Genomic DNA, 19087 nt, shown 5'->3' on the forward strand with positions numbered 1-19087 from the left:
AAGTTTCCTGCCATTGTGCATCGAGTAAAACTTTCCCTGATAAAGTTTGAGAGCCCCAACCCATCCTCAAGCAGGAAAACTAAACCTTTGGTGGCTGCTCCTTTTAAACCCGATCCTGACATCCTCACTTATCACCAATTAATCTGCTGATTGTACAATCGTCCAGAACGGCGTCGCTTATGTCCTCTATAAACTTTCGCCTTTCTTTGCCTCTCCCAACTATGTTTGGGTTTGTAATAGCGATAGAATTCCCATTCTGGAACCTTGAAGTTAAACAGCCAAGAGAAACCAAGCACACAGTGTACAGTTTAGCCAGTTTTAATAGTTTTAAACACTTGAGATTGGAAAAAAGTACAAAAGTGATCCTGAACGCCACAGTACGAAACCAGTCCAGTAATGTAGAGTGATAAGTGTGTTCCTTTAAAAAGCATTTTCTACAGACAAGTTCATTTCAACTGGCCTTACCATACACATACTGTACTCACTAAAACAGATACAAGCAATAGTTTAAATACAATGGCTGACCCCAGTAATACATTTACAAGTGATTCTTAAAAAACTAATTAAAAGGGGGGGAAAAATATGTTTGACCACAATGCCACCCGGTATCTGGCAGTAAAATCATGCAATATTACAATCGTTCCACTAAAGAGAAACAGCAAAGCACTACAGCTGTCACACAGTGAGAAAGAGGGCAGCCAAGAGGCATCCGACAGCCGCTCCGAGTGCTCATTGGTTGTTTACGGAATCGTCACGGAGACTTCTCCACTGTTGAGCAGCAGCTCAGCGGTAACCCATCTGGCATTTGCATACATTGTAAAGTTGCACACCGTCTCTGTCGAGGAGAGCTCGTCTTTCACAATTGCATCCATTTAGAAAAATATAACTAATTGCTATTGAAGAAAACCCCCAAATTTGGGATATTCTCTGAGTATGTCGTGAGGAAATAAAAAAGCTAAGAAATACAGTTGAATAAATAAATGCATGACATCCATAAAAACCAAGTGGATACACCGAGTCACCAGAATGCTCCACATAAGCCCACCATGCTTTTTGTTTTGGCCCGGCAGTGATAAAAACGAGGGCTCCATCCTCCGCTCCATCAAAAGTCACGCCCTATGATCTCGAGGGGAAAGCCGCCATAAAATATCTAAAATATGTGACATTTAGAGATTTTTTTTTAATTTTATTCGATTTTAACAACTTATTTCCATGTACGACATGGTCTCTGTTCTCACCAATTCAAAAAGCAATCGATGTAGATGGCGATGAGGAAACACAGGGGGGAGACTTTCACAGTGTTACATAAATGAAGCCGCTCTGTGTCGTCACCCGTTGGTCGGCCCATTGTTAGGGCAACAGCAGTGAGCTTCCTGTCCGGTCAAACTTTTTTCCCTTTGACAGGGCAGCCACTTGTTTCATCAACTCCCTGTTCTTCGACTGTGGAGACAAATGAATAAACGTGTTAAAAATCTGATGAAATGCTGGTGTTTTTTTTTTTTAACACATTAGCTGAACATTCATCCATCATTCTGGTTGGGAATTGAATAGCAGCAAATGTAGAAGATGGTTTCAGGAGAGTTTTTCCAAATCAGTTCTGCTCCTCATCACCAATCTGATGCTAAACAGTGTTTTGCTAAACACGAGGACATCAAAAACGCCAGGAGCACGTTAGCTCAGAGTCTTTTTTACAAGACAACGTCACAAAGTTAGACAGGAAATAGCTAAAACTGAAACTTCTCTCGTATCCATAGAAACAGAGAGCAAACAAGCCAAAACTGGGTCCAAACAGTGTTAATATTTTGTAATCAGATACCAGATATAACTGTGATAGCATGTTGATTCTCATAGTTTAAAATCAACATGCCGTCACATTTTTTAACATCTGGCCTTCTTTACTATAAAACTGAACTTTGGAACGAGAGACGATTTAATCGTATATAAATCATTATGAAAACACCAAACCGGCAGACACAACCTTCTCACTTATCTCTGAATATAGAGCACCGGGTTACAGGGACAGAGCTCCTGAACACAAACTGCAGTATAAACAACTTTATCTAATATAAAAAAAAAAAAAATGGCAGAAAGGATAAATAAATGATCACCATTAGTTCAAATAATTGCGACCGGGTATATGATTATACATAAATGTACTAATTCAGCAGCAGTGAAGCACTTCATGCTTTGGGAAGAACATCTGTTGCTGTGTGCATGGCGCAAATTTGAAAGAAAGAATCTGATATCCGCCACTAATCAGTCGGGCATGGCCATTTAAACTGAAAAATCGATCAAATAATTGGTGCCTTATATCACCACATATTCATGGTATCTGCAAATTTGAACATTTGTCGTTAAATCGTAATTTTATTTATTTTTTTTACTTAAAAGAAGTAAAACACAACACAAATAACACAAAACGACCACCAACGATAGAAGTTTGATGTTAAAAGCAACTATAAATGAGTATTTCTATGACAAGCATGTACTCCTACCTGCTGTTGCTCCATAGACTCTTTATGCGACTTTTCCATTTGGTTCATCTTCACTCTCATATTTGATTCCTGGTACTGAAAGTCTGCTTTGAGCTCTGTGAGCTGGAGGAGGATTTCATCATTCAATCAACACGTCAAATAAAAGAGAGCAACCCACAGCGCTGGAGCTCATAAGAGTGCCATAACCTACCTTTCGGTCCTTCTCAAGAATGGTTTGATCCCTTTGCTGCAGAAGTCTCTTCAGAGACATGACTTCCTCCTTCAGCTGGCTGATGAGGATGAAGTTGTCCGTTCCACCAGAATCCATAGACTGAGTGATGGAACTGCTGATGGGATTAAATTCAAGAAAAAGAGACAGAGAGAGGGGTGGTGGGTGAAGTTAATACTGAGATGTTCAAAATATGCCAATACGAATAATGACCATTTCTATTTATAGTATCCATCATACCTGTCCCCATTGGATGGCTTCAGCTCCAGTTTTGGTTTCTTCTTTGGAGTCTCCTTCTGGATTGAAGACGATTTATGGCTGCAAAGAAAATCAGAATTAAAGTGAAAAACCCAGGCATAAAAATACTTCCCTAATTTCCCTCCATTACGCAGTTCAAACAAGAGTCGTACCTCTGCTTCCACAATCCCGGCTCCTGCTCAGGACTCAAGCTCCCACTCAGTCTGTGAAAGACGGTCAAACTTAGAAAACGGCACCCGATACACAAATCTTTTTACTACCAACGTGTGCTTAACACTGTGGAGATGGAATAATGAGAAAGCAAAGCATCCCAACAGATGACATACTTGTGGTGAGAACTGCTGTGTCTGTGATGGTGGTGGTGGTGATGATGGTGTGACCTGGAGTGATGGTCTTTCTCGTTCAGGGATGAGGAGTTGGAAGAACCGAAGCCCTTCCTCTGCTCTTTAGTCTTCTGCAGGACACGGCGGTAGGACAGAGTACACAGCCAGCAAAGCAGCTTTCCATCCACCTGTTGTACACATAGGAGGCAGCAGCTCCTATAAGTTGCTCCAACACATTCGGTGCACTCATACAGGTGGTGACATCAGGCATTACCTTTCTTCTGCCCTCTTCCTTACGGTCAAAGGCGCATTGCTGTTTACACTGTTCGCAGGTCTGTGGAGGTCCATATTTCTTCTCTGAGTTAGTACAGCGCTGGCACTTTGTTCCGATGAAAGCTGCAATGATGTTACAGTACTGACAGGGTTTGGGCTGTTAAAAAAAAGAACAAAAATGGATGGAAAAAAGGCTTAAAAAACACAATACTTCAAGCAGGTAACTGGGTGAATGTCCAGCTTGTGTTTCCATGATTTCCAGTGTTTAATCTAACTGGTTTTACATAGAAAACCTGATACTTACTGTTCCGAACTGCTTGACGTTCTGGGCACATTTCTTGCAGATCGTATTTGTTTTACTGCAAAAGAATAAAGAGTTTGCATCTCAATGAGATCCATTAAAAAGGAGAGAAAAAAAGGAGGGATCTTTACTTGCATTATTAAAAACACATCTCACCTCTCCTGCTGGAACTCAGATCTGCAGTATGTACACTTCACTATTGGGTGTGCTATGCGACACTCCTGTGGCACCAAAACAAAGAAATATATATAAATATATAGTGTTTTTCCTTCTTCCCTGGGTAAAACATAAATCATGACTATTACAGAAGACATGTCGGAGACTAGATTTGAGTGTGTCAGCCTCTTGGCTACAACATAAATGGACTATTTGTTATTGACTAAGTCTGCCATTTATTGTACATGTTTTAGTTTTTTTTAAAGTCAAACCTGCACCTTATCACAACAGAGCGGTATGCACATCAAATCCACTGTAGGGAAACTAACTTAAGATGGTATACTTTAACTTAATACAGACATCTGACCATTTTAACATTCAGCGACTGACTTTATATTCTAAATATCCTGTCAGAAAATAATTCCTGTAATAACTGTAAGGGTGATAAATCTCTGTCAGTGCTTTGAGGATATTTAAATAAAGTGTGAATCACACACACAAGTCAAAGGAAGTTTTGTTTGAGCAGCAGGTTCCTCCCAATAAATCTGAGCAGTCAAACTCTGCACTTTTAGGAGCTCTACGGAAGCAACACGTTGTACAGCGTCAGTCAGCAACAGTAAATACCGGTTTGTCCCATTATGCAGCATCTAAGGGTGTGGCAACTCTTAATAAACTGCACGATGGCAAGGAATGATCATAACAGGGTTACATTAATACGTCTGTCTTCCAACGTGTTACATAATCTGAGCCTAGCTAACCTGCTGCTTGTCGTAATGCCATCTCTCTACGGCGGCAATAACACTCGCAAACATCCACACTCGTTAAATTCGTGATTGTTTGCGTCTTGATCACGGTCACCCTCAGTCTCACACACTCCCCAACCTTGCAGAGCTGCTGGCCCTGCGACAGCTCCTCGAACGGGTACCGCTGGTTACACTTCGTACAGGCGTACAGAGCCGACGTTGCCATTCTCGCCCAACTGAAGCCACCGAGCTACAGGAAGATAGCAGAGTCCAGCAGCAAACTGAACGGATTAACCGTGTTATTTCCTTTCGCGTCGCTCGCTACACTGAAAGAGCTAAGAGCACACACCGTGCTGGCATCCAGCGTTAGCCAACGTTAGCTTGATCGGCTACGTAGAGCAGAGGAACACAGAAATAGCTTTAGCTGGAGGGAGCAAGCGAAGAACAATAAACTCCAAATATCTGCGATCTTTCTCTGCGTTGTCCAGCTACACTGACTGTATATCAGCCGTTAGTTATGTCGCCGCATAGAATCGTCTTTCACAACAATCTGCCTGTTAAGGTTAAGTTTCCGCTGTTCTACCCAAGAAAGGTATTTTCCTTGTGTTTTCCTTCTCTCTTTTTGTATCAACGCCGTGGTCGTCATTAAGCCGGAAGTGGCCGAGAGCTCCCGAAGAAGACAGAAAACCTATCGCGATACAACATTCGTCCGCGGGATTTACATTTTGAAACGAGCAGAGCCAATCACACGCTTGGACAAATTCAACACGTTTCCGCATCATTACCAGTCACATTACTAACTAGTTTGATTACAGAAAGTGCAAACAGTCATGGTTCTCAAACCTCTTTCTTTAGGGTGTTTTTTTTTAGCACCTACATCAGAGCTAGAGCTTTCTGAGCATGAAGGAAAGAATCTGTGACGTAGCAATAAGGTAACTGGTCTAAATAGTTGGTTGAACACACAAAGGCTCTACCAGAACCAGCCTTGTCAATAATGTCGCCGACGTAAACAATGGTTCTTAATGTTAACCTTTAAAAACTTAAGTAGAAGACTGACTATAATCGATGGAGGAAATACGTGACTTTGGTTCATTACATCAGTGTACCTATCTATCGGGCCTCAGGAACTAATCTTTTACTTGATGGACACTGCAGACTCGTAACTTCTGATCTCAAACTGAGAATAATTAAAGAAAACGGAAGTTGGATGTTTTACTCGGTACCTTGAGTAAGGTTTCTCAGACCAAAATAAAAGGCAGGACAGACATCAAGTAAAAAAAATGTTTTTGTTATTGTTGATCTAATTTCCTTTAAATCATTTTCAGCTTTTTTAATTGATTCTGTTGAGAAAATTGTAGAAATGCTGACAAGCGTTGGATGCCACACATGTGGACATAACATACATAATTCAAAGGTTTGACTTTCCACTTCTAAAGTATGCCAACTACATACCAAATAAAACACTGGAGCTTTAATATTAGAAGTGGGAAGTCCTCTGACTTGGCCAATTTAACTGTTAAGAGCCTGGAAACTAAACACATTCCAATTGCTGGCCTCATTTCATGTAGCAGCTCCTTTGAATTCAATTCCTTTACGAAAAGACGTACCCATACATAAGTATTGATGTCAAGAAGCAAACCTTGAATCAAGAGAAATTGACATGATTTAACTGTAAATCAGTGCTTGGAATAAAAAAAGATATATCAGCTGTTTTGTAGCTTTTCCATCTTCCTGCCTTCATTTAACTTATCTTTCACATGAAGCTGTTACCTTGTTTATCTGCTCAGTCAAATCTTTTTGTTACCCCTAAAAATTAACTGCTAATTAATAAACAAAACATCCGCTTTGCTGAATCTCAGATGGACAAATGCGAGGAGGGGGGGTAAAACTCACAATAAAGAGCCCAAACATTAACAAAAGATTGACTAAATAGTGTTGGTTAATTTTATTAAATAGATGAAATACAGTTCTTTACAGTTTTTGACATTGTTGATGTGTTTTAAATCAATTTCCAAATTCAACTCTTGGAGGAAGGGAGCACATGCAGTCTCACATTGATGATGTAGGCGTGTGTGACTTAAAGTTTAAGGGAGAGTAATTTAATGTTAGAGGCAACACAGTATGAGTAGATGCATTATTTGAATACAAAAACATTGGGAACAATGAGTCTGTTAATGGCTACAGGAAAGCTACAGTCTGTTAGATCAGACAGAAAACGGCAAATTTTTAGAGCCATCGCAGTCTGAAATTAGATTAACACAAATTCCAGAGTTTATTTTTCTAAATTTATAATGAAAGGCACAGTTTGTCTTGTATTTCACAGCAAGATCATAAAAATAATGAATGCTAGTGCCACATGGTGGGGGTCAGGTCTAAACACTTTGATATGAGGAGGGCGTTGTGTGTCCACACAGATGTAAGCCATGCTGAATCACTGAGTCCCATGTTTCATGCAAGTATGAAGATGTGTCGTGGAAAGGCTAAAGACCAGCAGTGTATTTATAGTGTAATGTTACAAACTGTGTACACTACTCTTCTGTTAGTCTCTTAGTTGTTCAGAAAAGGCACACATATTCATTAAAATAAGGATAAATCATTTGCGTTGTTACATATTCTGCTGGCTATGAAACAAATAAAAGCTGTAGAAAGAAATCTACAAGAAGTGTTGAAACTAAAACTATTGTTGCATATTTTTTTTTTTCTTTCAGCTTATTAGTATTGCATGAAACATTTGTAATTCATTCAGGGCATGAAAAACAATGTTGGAAAGTTATAAATACAAATCTGGACTAAAAGATAATAAATAATGTTAGCTACTTAGAAAAATGAAACATACAAAACTCAACCCCCTGTGTGAAAGGAATGTCATACGTGACACATTCAGAAAATAAAATAGATATTTGGTCACAACGGTCTAAAAGGATCGACTTGTGAAGACAATCCCAACTTCTCCGAATGCAAATCAACTATTTCTCAATCAGAAGAAGGAGCTAACAGTACAGCCCTTTAGCTAAAGATTGAAATGAGTCGCTAACGACTCCCAAACCAATTAGTTGGTTTCATTTCCAGTCTGCTCGAGCTTTTAGGAGCACTATTTATCTTACAGTTCATCAGCTGTAGTGCTTTTAAATGAAAATCAAGGAGCGCAGTGAGTGTTCCTGTGAAGTATATAAGGCATGAACATTTAACCCGAGCAACATTGGACTTGATAAAAACACTGATTGTAGGTAGGTCAACAGGCTATAGTCTTCACTATTCTGCTCACATGCCCTCTCACCACAGAGGAAAAGAGCATTATGGCTGGTTTCCAGTGCTCTGAGACACACACTCGTGGTGTAAGCAGACTCTACAGGACTTGTGAGAAATCCTAAGACAATACTTTATTTATCCAGACTTTTGGTGGTAGTGTAACAATGTTGCGTGTTACCTAAGTTTAGCACACAGGCCCTTCGTAGCTCCTGGTGAGGCCTTCATTTCTAATATTGTGTGGCAGCATCTCGCAGGTAGAACTCTGCTTCTGTGCAGGTCACAATCATCAGGCTGTGTCAAACAAAGGTCTGCACTGGAGTGATGGAGCGTGTCGGAGAGCCCGCTCTCTCAGAGGAAGAAGCCGAGCGATTCGTCACCTCCCGCTGTAACTCATCGACTCTTTTCTGGAGCTCGGTGCGCTTTGCCAACAGCTCCTTGTAGCGCTGGTGAATGGGTTCCTTGCAGGGGACAGAAAAGCGTTCATGTGCAGAGCTCAGCGAACGAGACGACAGAAGTAAAGAAGAAGCAGGTTCTGTGACATACCTGAGGTCTCATACGAGGGTTCCAGCGGATGTAGTAGCCAACCCAAAGCTCCAGGTGGCGTAAGCTAACAACTGGGAACAGCACTTGGTTGGAGTAGTTCACATATAAAGGATTGGTAAACTCCTCCAGCTGGCTGTTGATATAGGACCACAGTGAGACTGTCCTCTTAGGAATCTCCTGTGTAATGATTAAAAAACATATGTAGCAGAGCATTTTGCACTTCTTCTCTTGCTTTGCTTTCAGATCCTGGGTGCCAAACACCATGTCTGTTCATTAATAACAAACATTGCTTCTATAATTCATGAAGAGAAACAAAACGCTCTTACTTCCTTCATTCTCTGCTGTTCACTGTTACACAGGAATGTCCCAAACAGGCAGCTGTACAGGTGTTCCAGGATGGTTACCAGGAAATATTCGTTAAACTCAAAAGCTGCAGGAAACTTAAATGAGAATTAAAAGAAAATAAAGTATTATTCTTCAAAGGTGTCTTTTAAAATGACATTTCAGTAGCTTATAGTACTTGTTCCACACCTGGCGGGTCAACTGCCAGACACAGTCAATGAACTGAATAAAAACGGGCGAGCGGTCTGCATCTGTGTGGTTTTTGTCGCCATGACCGATGCGCTGACAGAATCAGAGGAAGGACATCAGGTCATTAATGCAACCAGAGCGAGAAAAATCCTCCAAGGATTTCCAAAAGGACTTTTTACCAGCTGGAAGCGATGACCGAAACTCAGCCACTCTTTCTCGAGCAGCACTTCGAAGCCGCGAACGGTGCGGTAGTAACCGTCCAGCATCAGCATGGACAAGGAGGTGAGCTGAGCTGTGCGGTCCCAGCCGTCGCTACAGTGCACCACCACCGACGTTTTCCCAGACTCCACTTTGTCTGCGATCCTCAGAGCGCCGGCCAGGATCAACTGCAAACACACCGGCAGATACGCACAGGACAGACCGTCAGACTGAGACAGTACTGGCCCATCTTCATCGGTCTCATGCGTAATATGCTCACCTTGATGTGCTCCAGCCAGTGAGTGGACTCCAGATTGGAAAGCCAGTGGGAGTCCTCGATATTGGGGTAGACCACATCCTTCAGCTTGCGGAGCGACTCCCTCATCACATGGATATTGTGAATATCCAAGAATACAAGCTCCGCGTTTTGATATGCATCCTCACTTTCATATCCGCCCCCTTTCATCTGCGAAGAACAAGGAGACGGGCGTTACTGAGGTCGGCTCAGCTCAGATTATGATTGAACTACAGGAGCTCTGTTGTGCCTCTTCCTCCATTTTTCTCCCCTAAAAGAGCAACAAAAACCAAATCAAACATTACCTTTCTGCTAAATCATTTAAATCTCTGAATTAATCTGTTAATTGTCATAAAACTGACCTTCAGTTCTTTAAAGAAATGTCAGTGTTAGTCAGTTTAGATCTTACAGGCCATTCTTTTCTAAATGTAATGCAGAGGTTGGCCTGCAAGTCAAGAGACACGTTGGAGCGTTCATAAATGTGAAATGTTTCCGTCTCATAACTGGCAGGGTGGATTCGTATGAAGTTTGGTTTATACACTCTGATGACGTGGTTGATTCGTTACATTTTGTCACGGCTGACAGCACATTTCACTGCAACTTGTGATCGATCCAGAAGTCAATCATTCCATTTTCTAGTAAATTGATGAACGAGTTGCAAAAATCCTATAAATGGAGACGACGGATAACTCGATTCGAATGCAGCTGACGTCGAACAATGAGTCTCTGTCTGCATCCGTTAGTCAAACTGCACCGTGACCACTGCCCGTCTGATCAAACCTCACCTAAATATCTGGTACACAAAACCGGAGGAATCAGGAGTTGTTTTTTGCACAAGTGATGTGATTTCGTCAACTTGTGAAAAATCCTGTGTGCTCTGGGGTTACAGAGGCTGAGTTTGAATCCCCTAGAAGCCAAGTCTTACATGCCAACACTGTGTTTCTGTCTTCAAATGCTCACTGATGCCTGATGATAATCAGTCTGCTTGGAGCCCAATTACACCTTGTGGCTGCTGTATTAAAAGTTGCATTTGTAAGTGAGACTCAAATAAAAGTTGACCTTGTTAGCGGCGGCGTTGACGCTGGGTCTGGCATCAAAAATGAAAAGTTTATGGGACTGAGCATTGGCGTCCATGATGGCCTGGAGGTACTTCTCGTCCTCTTTGCTGCGCTTGCCATTCACCCCAACCATTGGCTGACTGCAGCGGGTCACTGTGGCCTGGCTTTCTGGATGGATCCATGATAACACCTGCACACAGAGGGGAAAACAACATGTGCACAGCCCGTTGCATAAGACAGGAAGCATTTATGAAGGATCACAAACAGTCACTGACGGGTATCCTCCCCTTCGCTCGGAAGGCGGCCACTCTCTTCAGCTCTTCATCTGGTATGTTGACAGGTGCCGCCAGAGTTGATGGGTAGGTGTCACACAGCTCAAAGTGATCATTCACTTTTGTTATCCTCCAGCTTTCATTGGGTATACCCTTGATCCACACACACATACACACAATAAAAATGAAAAAAATACACCAACAGCAGCTGTAATTTGCTTCCTTTAACACTGAGACTGAGTCGCCTTGCAGTACCTGTCTTTTGTACTCTGAGACAGCATCATACACTTTCCACCCGTTTTCAGGAAACACTTGCCCGTATTCAAAGGCAAAGATTTGCTGTGGAGAGCGGAGGAGAAATGCATCAGTTGGAAATCCAAGCAGGATAACATTGACACGATAACAGTGTTTCTGAGAGACACCAACCAGCCCATTGGAAACAGGAAACGCGAATTTCATCAGCACTTCAAAGATCGACTTCCTGAGTGTGTCCTCCAGATGTTTGTGTGCAAATCGTAGATTACGCATATCCTGGAGGGAGCCAGAGCAGCAGATTACGGTCACATTCAGGCACTCAGAGCTGTAAAAACCGTTTCACAGCAGCAGAACAATACTGACAAGTATCCCTTTTTCTTAAATGATTCATTAATAACAGTGTTGTTTATGCAGCTCTGTGTCTTAGCCTGCTCTATGAATTTTCTACCATTGATGAAAACTCTAATCATCAAACTGCTGCTGTTATTCTAGATTATTTCTACAGCCTCATTCACCTTGCAAACGACACCATAGGACACATCACCACGGTTTGAAGCGCTCCCGATCTTCTCTACACGACTCACCACCCCGAGAGGCAAATCAAGCACAAATGACTGCTCCTAGAAACCGGCGACAAATTAATTCCTTATAATACAAAGCCTTTTTTAAAAAAAAAATTAAATATTCACCACACCTACCCTGTCCATGGACCTGAAGAAAAGTCTGTAGTTGGTGACCATCACTTTTCCCCTCAGCGCTCCGGTGAAAGGACAGAAGTAGGTGACATCTTGTGCTGCAGAACAAGAATTACTCTTATTTCAGTTACGGTTGTAATCAGGAAGAAGATCTATCTGGTTTTAACGCATCCAAACTGCTTTGATCGGAGCTGGGATTGAAGCAAAGGAGAATGAAAATACCCGCATCTTGAACAGTCTCATTTGGAAGCAACTGTGGTTCTTCTTTGTCTGAGTCTCTGAACACCTTCTGGAAACATCAGAAACAATTTCACACTTACAGGCGGAGCAGCCACTTGACCTCAAGTATGACTCAGACATATTACAAACCTTATTATACCATATTACATACGCACAATTACATACCTTGGCAGCGGCTTTGGGCTTGACCTGAGGGACGCATAAATGAATAGAGTAACGCTTCAGTTATCAGAAATGATTTCAAGGAGGGTGCAAAATATCAGTGGACAGCATGCAGGCTACCGACCCTGAGCTCTGGAGAAAACTCTGCAGAGGTTGACACGGAGTCGGAGGACAGAGCAGACGGCGGTTTGGCCTGGGCTGATCGGTCCGAGCGAGAAGTGGAAGTACTGCTGAGAGATAACATGACAAAGATGGAGGATGAAAACGTTACGTTACTGCTCGTTTGTTTGTTATTACTCACCATCTACCACTACAGGGATACAGCTTTAAGAATGCAAAAATATCTTGGTGTGTTAGGTTTTATATTCTGTTAATATGAGGATTGTAGCTGCTCTGATGCTGCTGCACTAAAGGTCTGATAAAGCCAGCAATCCAGTAACTGCTTATTCAGCCCAGCAAAGATAACGGGCACTGCGTTACAGTCCCACTTCTTAACTGCTGTTCGGACAAGAGGAACAATCACCTCATCTTCTGGGAAAATGTGATGGATAATTTGTTTTGAATCGCCCAACATTCATTTTCCCTCTCTGCCTGAATTCATTCACTTTGAAAAGAGGAGTTCAGAGGATTTCCTGGTTTTCCTGTGTGCATCCAATGTGCACCAACACCTCTGATCCAATTTGCTGATATATCCCCCACAGATCTGACTAAAGACCTCCCATTAGTCATTGCTCAAAGTGATTTTTCTGTCAGGGTTGACACAAAAAACATTTCCATGTCACAGAGGATGAGTGGATGTTAAGCAGCAGCACCTGTACTCAGTTTCCCTTCAACTATTAAACACTAAATACTGTCTGTCACCTTTCAGGAATCCGGCAATTTTTCAATTTGTACTTGTATTACTTTACAATTGAAGTGCCCATCCAATTGGTTGATTAAAATTAGCAGTAAGTGATAGAGACAACGGCCACGCGAATAACAGCATTACACTCATTTCTGAGAGGTTACACTGGGATAAGACTGCTTAACCTCGGTTATAATGCCTAAATAAGCAACTGGGAGGTGGTTTCAAATCTTTTAGCGATGTGTTGTGGAGGATTTAGCTACCTGGACAATGAATCAACACTTGGCTGACGGGAGGAGGAAGGCTTCGAGCCCAGACTGTCGATGCTCCCGCTCTTCTCCATGTCCTCCTGGTTCAAGAACTTCGATGTCTCGTCGTGTGAATCCCGAGTATGAGACTGATGAGCCCGCGTTTCCACTAAAGGTTTCCTTTAAAGCTACACTCCGAGAACGGCAAAAACTCACAAACAAAAGGAAGCTGCCATCTTTTCCCAGAAGCCTCCCCAATCCTGTCACAAGAAGGCTGTTATCAAAGATGGCGCCCCCTGCTGGCCTTCACAGCATTTTGTACGTTTGGAAATCCCAGTTGTTTCAAACTTTTCCAAAACTACGGCCTGCTACCAAAAATGCACCAAACTACTATTGACACTGTATATATACATAAAATAAAAATCAAAGAATTGTGCTTTTAGAAAAAAATACCAGAAAAAAAGCACAATTCTTTGAATATCATTCAGTGATATCATCCTCCAATTTAACTGAACAATGCCTAGAATAAAGGAATCTTTATTTTATAATCTCAGCTCATGAGCATTCCTGTATATAAACAATCAAACAGATTACTGAAGAAGTTTTAAAGGATTTTCTTCAGAGATGAGAACTTTGCCACAAAATTTGACAAAAGCACATTATTACAATTTCATTGATGAAAAGGATGTTTAACATTAAAACTTGTATGTATTTGTTTTAGTTGATAATACCATTCTGACAGTTCGTAAAAGTCTATGTACACTCAGCATGGTTTATTTTAACTGTTCTTTCTATTAGGCAGGACTGGATAATTAATTTAGGGTTTTCTACAGATCACAGGATCATTATTATTTTAAATTAGAGAATAAATAACACACACACAGGCCAAAAAATATTAATTCAATACAACCAATATTTGGTTGACCTTAGAAAGTTGCCCCATGACGACAGAAGCTGTCAACAAGCAACAATGACTTGTCTTCTTCGCAGAATTTGATTAACTTAGTTGGTTATTCCTGGAACAGATCCAGTTTTTAAGCACTTATTTAGTAGGGTTGCAGCCAGAACTTTGGCTCAATCTCAACCAGACAGCATAAAAACAAATCTAAATAATTTTGCAGTAAAGGCAGAGACCCTAAAAGACTTAGGACACCTCCCATATGCAAATAAAAGATGGTTCAAATTAATTCAACAAAGGCCAAAGATCAAGAATAAACAATAAAATTGAAATAGAATCAAGGTCCAATGAAAATTTATAACATAAAGACCAATCAAAAATGGAATTATTTGACATACAAAAGGACTAATTGTCTAAATGTCTAATTACTTTCAGACTGCAGCGTTGGATGTAGATGGTTCCAAAGATATGGTTCCTTTGTATTAAATTGATTAGGAGAAGTCTGTAAAAATGGAGGATGCACTTATAGATATGAGTGAACATCCAAAGAGCTAAAAAGGTTTTGGAAAGCTCTTAACAAATCCTGAACTAGGGTAACACGTCCATACATGAAAACAGAGATTTGATGTACGTTAACCTCAAGTTATTGATTATATATGATATTCTATGATACAATTCTTGTAGCCGCCTGAACTCTGTTACAATGCGTAATATATGAGCAGATCAATACATTTCATGAGGAAAAATAAACTCTAGGTTCAAAATCTTTTTGATGAGTGTCCCGGCCAAGATTGATAAACTCCAAACTAAAAGTTCAAACATATGAGCGATTTATAAACAGACAAACTGTACCCTGGATACCAACTGACTTCACTGTCTTCTTACAGACCGCATCCATGAGCTCAGCCGCAGAGTCAAATTCAAGGCCATTGATTTTGGAGCCCGAGCTTCTGTCTTGGACAGCAGCATCTTAGTGGAAAGAGATGCAAAGCTTGCTCAAGACGCTGTTCAGGCCAGGCTGCCTGTTCCAGGGTTGCTCTTGACAACCTCTTGGCTAAGGGTCATGGTCATGTTCGAGAGACAAAACGGCCCAATCGCCAATATCTCCTGACTTTCTCACATCTGGAAAACAGCTCCATACAATTCCCCTTCGTAATACATGTTGCTGAGTCTAAGTGCTTTTTACGTCTGCACACAGGCAACCAGCTACCACGAATCATGATTACCGTGTTCAACGTGGTTTACAAGATATGTTGGAGCTTTCAGAACTCATATGTTGGGATTTTAAGAAATCCCAAAATAGACTAAAAATGTCATCGTGACATCCATTCAGAGCTGAACATTCACAAAGAAAGCCCTGTGAGCCAAGTCACTGTTTATTGAAATAAAAACAAACCACAGAAAGAATTGTTGAGTCACATTTAAAAAAAAACAAAAAAAAAAAACTGCATCTTACTTTCCTCAAGCTTTACTTAAAGGATGTTAGTCACCAACTCATTTATATACAGCAATTTACCTGTTGACTGTACAACTTCAAGTGAATTTGAATTTTTTTTGTACGATGCCATATATCATTCTTAGGACAAAGGGAGTAGACCAAAGACATTACATGAAAAACAATAAAAATAAGGAGAGCAAAGCGAGTCTTCTATTTGACATATTTCTCCATAAATTTCTTGTGGAACTCCGAACGCAGCGTATCATTGACGAAGCGTTTCTCCTTCCGTGCCTCGTCCACTCCTTTTGCGCAATTTTTGAACACAACATCATCGTCCCACCTAAAAAGAGTATCAACATATTAACTGAAGATGATTGGTGGCACAACCCTTCTCATGCATTTACAGGACCAGTTAGATGTTTGGACACACTGTGCGAATATGTCTCTTTGTGTGTGAGATACCTTCTCTTGACCCTGAATGTCTGAGGCTGAGGCTGCTGCGGCGGTTGTCCGGCCAAATTAATCAACGGATTGCCACTCAGGATATTTTCCATCCGAATCCTCTCCTCCTCGGCCTTTTGCTCTCGCTCCTAAAATTGATAAAAGAAAAGAAACGGAAACATAAAGAGGGAACATTTGCCTTGTCGCCCACATGACTTATGTCATGCTGCCAGTTCTATCTTGTGCGAGTGAAATCTTTACTTTGCGCTCTTGTTCTTCAGCCCGTTCTTTCTTGATCTTCTCAAGTTCAGCCAGGAGAGCTGCAGTGTCATCATCATCACTGTCTTCCTCGGAGTCCTCGTCCTCATCATCCTGAGAAGAAAAAGGCCTAATTAAGAACGCAGCCTAATGAGAGTCTACCGAGGCTTTCAGTGTGAGACTTGCATCAGTGAGGGGGTCATCAGCATCGAGGTTGGCTGCAGGAATCTGATCCAGTCTGGGTCTCTTTGAAGAAGAAGATGATGATGATGATGATGTGGTGTGTTCTGGAAAGTGAAGAATGATACAATTCAACTTAGTGTTTTTGTCAGAAATTGAAGTAATGCCAGTTTTTCATAAACAGCGAGTCTAATGACCTCTTGGCCCCCGCTCTCTGGTCTTCTCACGTGCAACGACACGTTCCCTCTCCTCGAGCTCCCTGCGAAAGTCACGGGCACGCACCTCCTCGGGGGCATCCTGGGTAGGCTGCCTGAGGATTGGAGAGAACTTTCAGGAAAAGTATTCGACTCGTGTGATTCCATCCTCAGAATATGCTGAAGTAACATTTCAGAAATGATCGTTCTAGCAAACCAACCATTGTTTTCCGTCACACAAAAGACCACAACATAAGAAAGTATTTCAATTATTAATTTCACAAAAACAGAGCTAATATTCTTTCATGGGAAAATTATGAAGACATTTGACTTCAGTAGCTAGTTTCAGGTGTACAAATCACCTTAAAATAGCTTTGATAACTTAATGGAAGCAAACAAAACTAAAAATTGGAGTCAATCACAGTAAGCTGCATAAGTCACTGAGGCGACTCCAAACCATCACTATACTTATTTCACTTAGTGCGACCAAACAAATCTATTTTTGATGTATTTGTGCAGTTCATCCTATTACAAATGACTCAGTCTTTAGTTAAGGTTTAGACCCATCATGATGTCGACTAAAAAGTCAAACGCTGTGAAGAAGCAGGATCCAGTATTGTGCTGTAAGAAGTTCAGAAAAACGCTGCTGTTGTGTGAAGATAATGACATTTTGGTTTGGTTCAGGTAGTTTACTGGATATGAAATATGCACGAATGCGGAACTGTGCACAATAATTTATGCCAGAAATAGTATGCCCTCTCTATAATGAACGATGTGAGTTAAAACATGTTTTATTTTACAGTTATATCAGATCATCTATTACTATCCAAGTAAATATGGGGAAGTTGGAGAGGATACAGTTCTGGGAGATTAGATTTCTCAGTCTGCCAGAATCGGCATCCCCTGTCTGTATAGCCAAGATTATATCCTATCATTACATTACATTACGGTCATTTTGCAGATGCTTTTAACCAAAGCGACTTACAATAAGTGCGTTCAACATCGGTAGGCAAAAGAACTTCAGTTCACAAGAAATCATAAGTGCATTTCCTTCCAAAAACAAACAGCTAAGAGCAAAACTAGTGCTAGAGTAAGTGCGATAAGTCAGGTACCTAGACAGATGGGAAGACAATTTAGAAAACAAAGACAATTTAGGATTCAATATAAACACAAGAAACTTGTGCTAAAGAAAATAAAAAAAATAAAATAAAATAAAGGACCAGACTCAGTGAATCATCAGATGTTTTACCAGCCAAGAGACCCCCAAGTTCCAGATGTCATAGCTTCAATAAGACATTTAGTTTAGTCTCTCACTCCATCCAGAGGTTTTAATTGCTGTGAAATAATGTGAAACCTCTAATAATGTTGTGGATTGAGGTGTCACAAATTAGGGGGGTGGTTACTTTTTAATCTGCTTTTCCATGTATGAAAATCATTGATTTGGCACCATAATGTCAATTTCATGTCATGGTTTGACAACAGCATCACACGATAGTTTCAAATGGATCAAATGTTTGCTTGTTTAAATGTTTTGAAGACATTTCTATGAGGTGGAATCTTTTTCTCAGCAATACACGGATTAAAACCCCAAACAGCTGTACTTATGTTTGATCTGCTGACCTGTATTTGATCTTCGTGTGGCCTGGAAGATCTCGACTGGAATACTGCTTGGAGAGGGCACTCAGATCACCTTCTCCTTTCCCTCTCCCTCCTCTTGCTGGCTCAAACGTTGGTCTTGCAGCTGTAGTCATCTTTGATGGCCCTAGTGTAGAAAGACGTAGAAGATTTAATAATAAACCATTCAAATGCTTAGCGACATTATCAAAATTAGTAATGAACGTTTAGGATTATCATTAGCATATTAAATGCAAGTATAATACGTTTTGGGACACATGTACCATACCATCTGTTACATAACAACTTCTGTTAATTTTTTAAAGTATAAAACAGAAGTTATCCTGCTAGCTCTCATTAGCTGGCAGGCTAAATTGTGGCTAACAAGCTACAACAACATAGTTGAGAGGCTGTTTAGCTTTTCGGGCAAAAAAAATGAACAATTAAACTATAAAAGAAAAAAAGCATTACCAAATGTTGCTACACTTTAAATAAACTGCATTTAATAAGTAAGTTTCAAAGGTATAACACTTACGACGCTGCTACCACACGACAAAAGGAAAACCCAGTACAACAAGTGACGTCACTTCCGGAATAAAGCGGTATGTTGAAAAGAGGCGTTCACAAACAATAGGAGAAAGGATTGATGCCATACATGAAACACACATAATATAATTAATAAAAACGTAATAATTTAATTCATATATTTAATTAGTT

The 19087-nt window shown here is 40.7% G+C and overlaps 3 protein-coding genes across 5 annotated transcripts; all 3 read right to left on the reverse strand.

The window, feature by feature from the left end:
* Positions 1-302: 302 nt before the first annotated feature.
* On the reverse strand, positions 303-5419 carry fam76b (family with sequence similarity 76 member B). 2 transcript variants are annotated; one of them, XM_075487889.1, is made up of 10 exons: positions 4897-5419; positions 4015-4079; positions 3862-3916; positions 3559-3714; positions 3288-3472; positions 3114-3164; positions 2944-3021; positions 2686-2818; positions 2496-2597; positions 303-1440 (listed from the first exon to the last, which is right to left on the reverse strand). In XM_075487889.1, exons 1-10 carry the CDS (start codon positions 4981-4983, stop codon positions 1351-1353), a joined length of 1002 nt encoding a protein of 333 aa, XP_075344004.1. In that variant the 5' UTR covers positions 4984-5419; the 3' UTR covers positions 303-1350. The 2 variants fall into 2 exon arrangements, with proteins under 2 accessions (XP_075344004.1, XP_075344003.1); XM_075487888.1 differs by having other exon boundaries at positions 2686-2821.
* A 1259-nt stretch (positions 5420-6678) lies between these two features.
* On the reverse strand, positions 6679-13603 carry mtmr2 (myotubularin related protein 2). 2 transcript variants are annotated; one of them, XM_075487891.1, is made up of 16 exons: positions 13363-13603; positions 12380-12482; positions 12259-12282; positions 12076-12142; positions 11857-11951; positions 11674-11778; positions 11330-11434; positions 11159-11242; positions 10907-11056; positions 10633-10821; positions 9559-9744; positions 9260-9466; positions 9081-9173; positions 8876-8989; positions 8550-8726; positions 6679-8464 (listed from the first exon to the last, which is right to left on the reverse strand). In XM_075487891.1, the coding sequence occupies exons 1-16, from the start codon at positions 13440-13442 to the stop codon at positions 8303-8305; spliced, it is 1941 nt and encodes a 646-aa protein (XP_075344006.1). In that variant the 5' UTR covers positions 13443-13603; the 3' UTR covers positions 6679-8302. The 2 variants fall into 2 exon arrangements, with proteins under 2 accessions (XP_075344006.1, XP_075344005.1); XM_075487890.1 differs by having other exon boundaries at positions 12380-12485.
* Positions 13604-15605: 2002 nt separating this feature from the next.
* On the reverse strand, positions 15606-18984 carry cwc15 (CWC15 spliceosome associated protein). The gene is made up of 7 exons (XM_075487168.1): positions 18906-18984; positions 18377-18518; positions 16760-16872; positions 16569-16669; positions 16386-16496; positions 16146-16273; positions 15606-16023 (listed from the first exon to the last, which is right to left on the reverse strand). Exons 2-7 carry the CDS (start codon positions 18505-18507, stop codon positions 15894-15896), a joined length of 714 nt encoding a protein of 237 aa, XP_075343283.1. The 5' UTR covers positions 18508-18518; positions 18906-18984; the 3' UTR covers positions 15606-15893.
* Positions 18985-19087: the final 103 nt, after the last annotated feature.

Source organism: Odontesthes bonariensis, chromosome 16, assembly GCF_027942865.1.
Source record: "Odontesthes bonariensis isolate fOdoBon6 chromosome 16, fOdoBon6.hap1, whole genome shotgun sequence".
Taxonomy (NCBI): Eukaryota; Metazoa; Chordata; class Actinopteri; order Atheriniformes; family Atherinopsidae; genus Odontesthes; species Odontesthes bonariensis.

Excerpts from the sequence above, each read along its gene's own strand:
- fam76b (XM_075487888.1), bottom strand. The coding sequence starts at position 4,983 with ATGGCAACGTCGGCTCTGTACGCCTGTACGAAGTGTAACCAGCGGTAC. Across the intron at positions 3,715-3,861 it reads ACGTCAAGCAGTTCGGAACA|CCCAAACCCTGTCAGTACTG; the intron begins GTAAGTATCAGG and ends TTTTTTTAACAG. Across the intron at positions 3,022-3,113 it reads CCGGGATTGTGGAAGCAGAG|CCATAAATCGTCTTCAATCC; the intron begins GTACGACTCTTG and ends TTTTCTTTGCAG.
- cwc15 (XM_075487168.1), bottom strand. The coding sequence starts at position 18,507 with ATGACTACAGCTGCAAGACCAACGTTTGAGCCAGCAAGAGGAGGGAGA. Across the intron at positions 16,873-18,376 it reads CACACGAAGATCAAATACAG|GCAGCCTACCCAGGATGCCC; the intron begins GTCAGCAGATCA and ends TCCAATCCTCAG. Across the intron at positions 16,497-16,568 it reads CTGATGACCCCCTCACTGAT|GATGATGAGGACGAGGACTC; the intron begins GCAAGTCTCACA and ends TTTTCTTCTCAG.
- mtmr2 (XM_075487890.1), bottom strand. The coding sequence starts at position 13,442 with ATGGAGAAGAGCGGGAGCATCGACAGTCTGGGCTCGAAGCCTTCCTCC. Across the intron at positions 11,435-11,673 it reads CCTATGGTGTCGTTTGCAAG|GATATGCGTAATCTACGATT; the intron begins GTGAATGAGGCT and ends GGCTCCCTCCAG. Across the intron at positions 9,174-9,259 it reads TCGGTCATCGCTTCCAGCTG|CGCATCGGTCATGGCGACAA; the intron begins GTAAAAAGTCCT and ends TGATTCTGTCAG.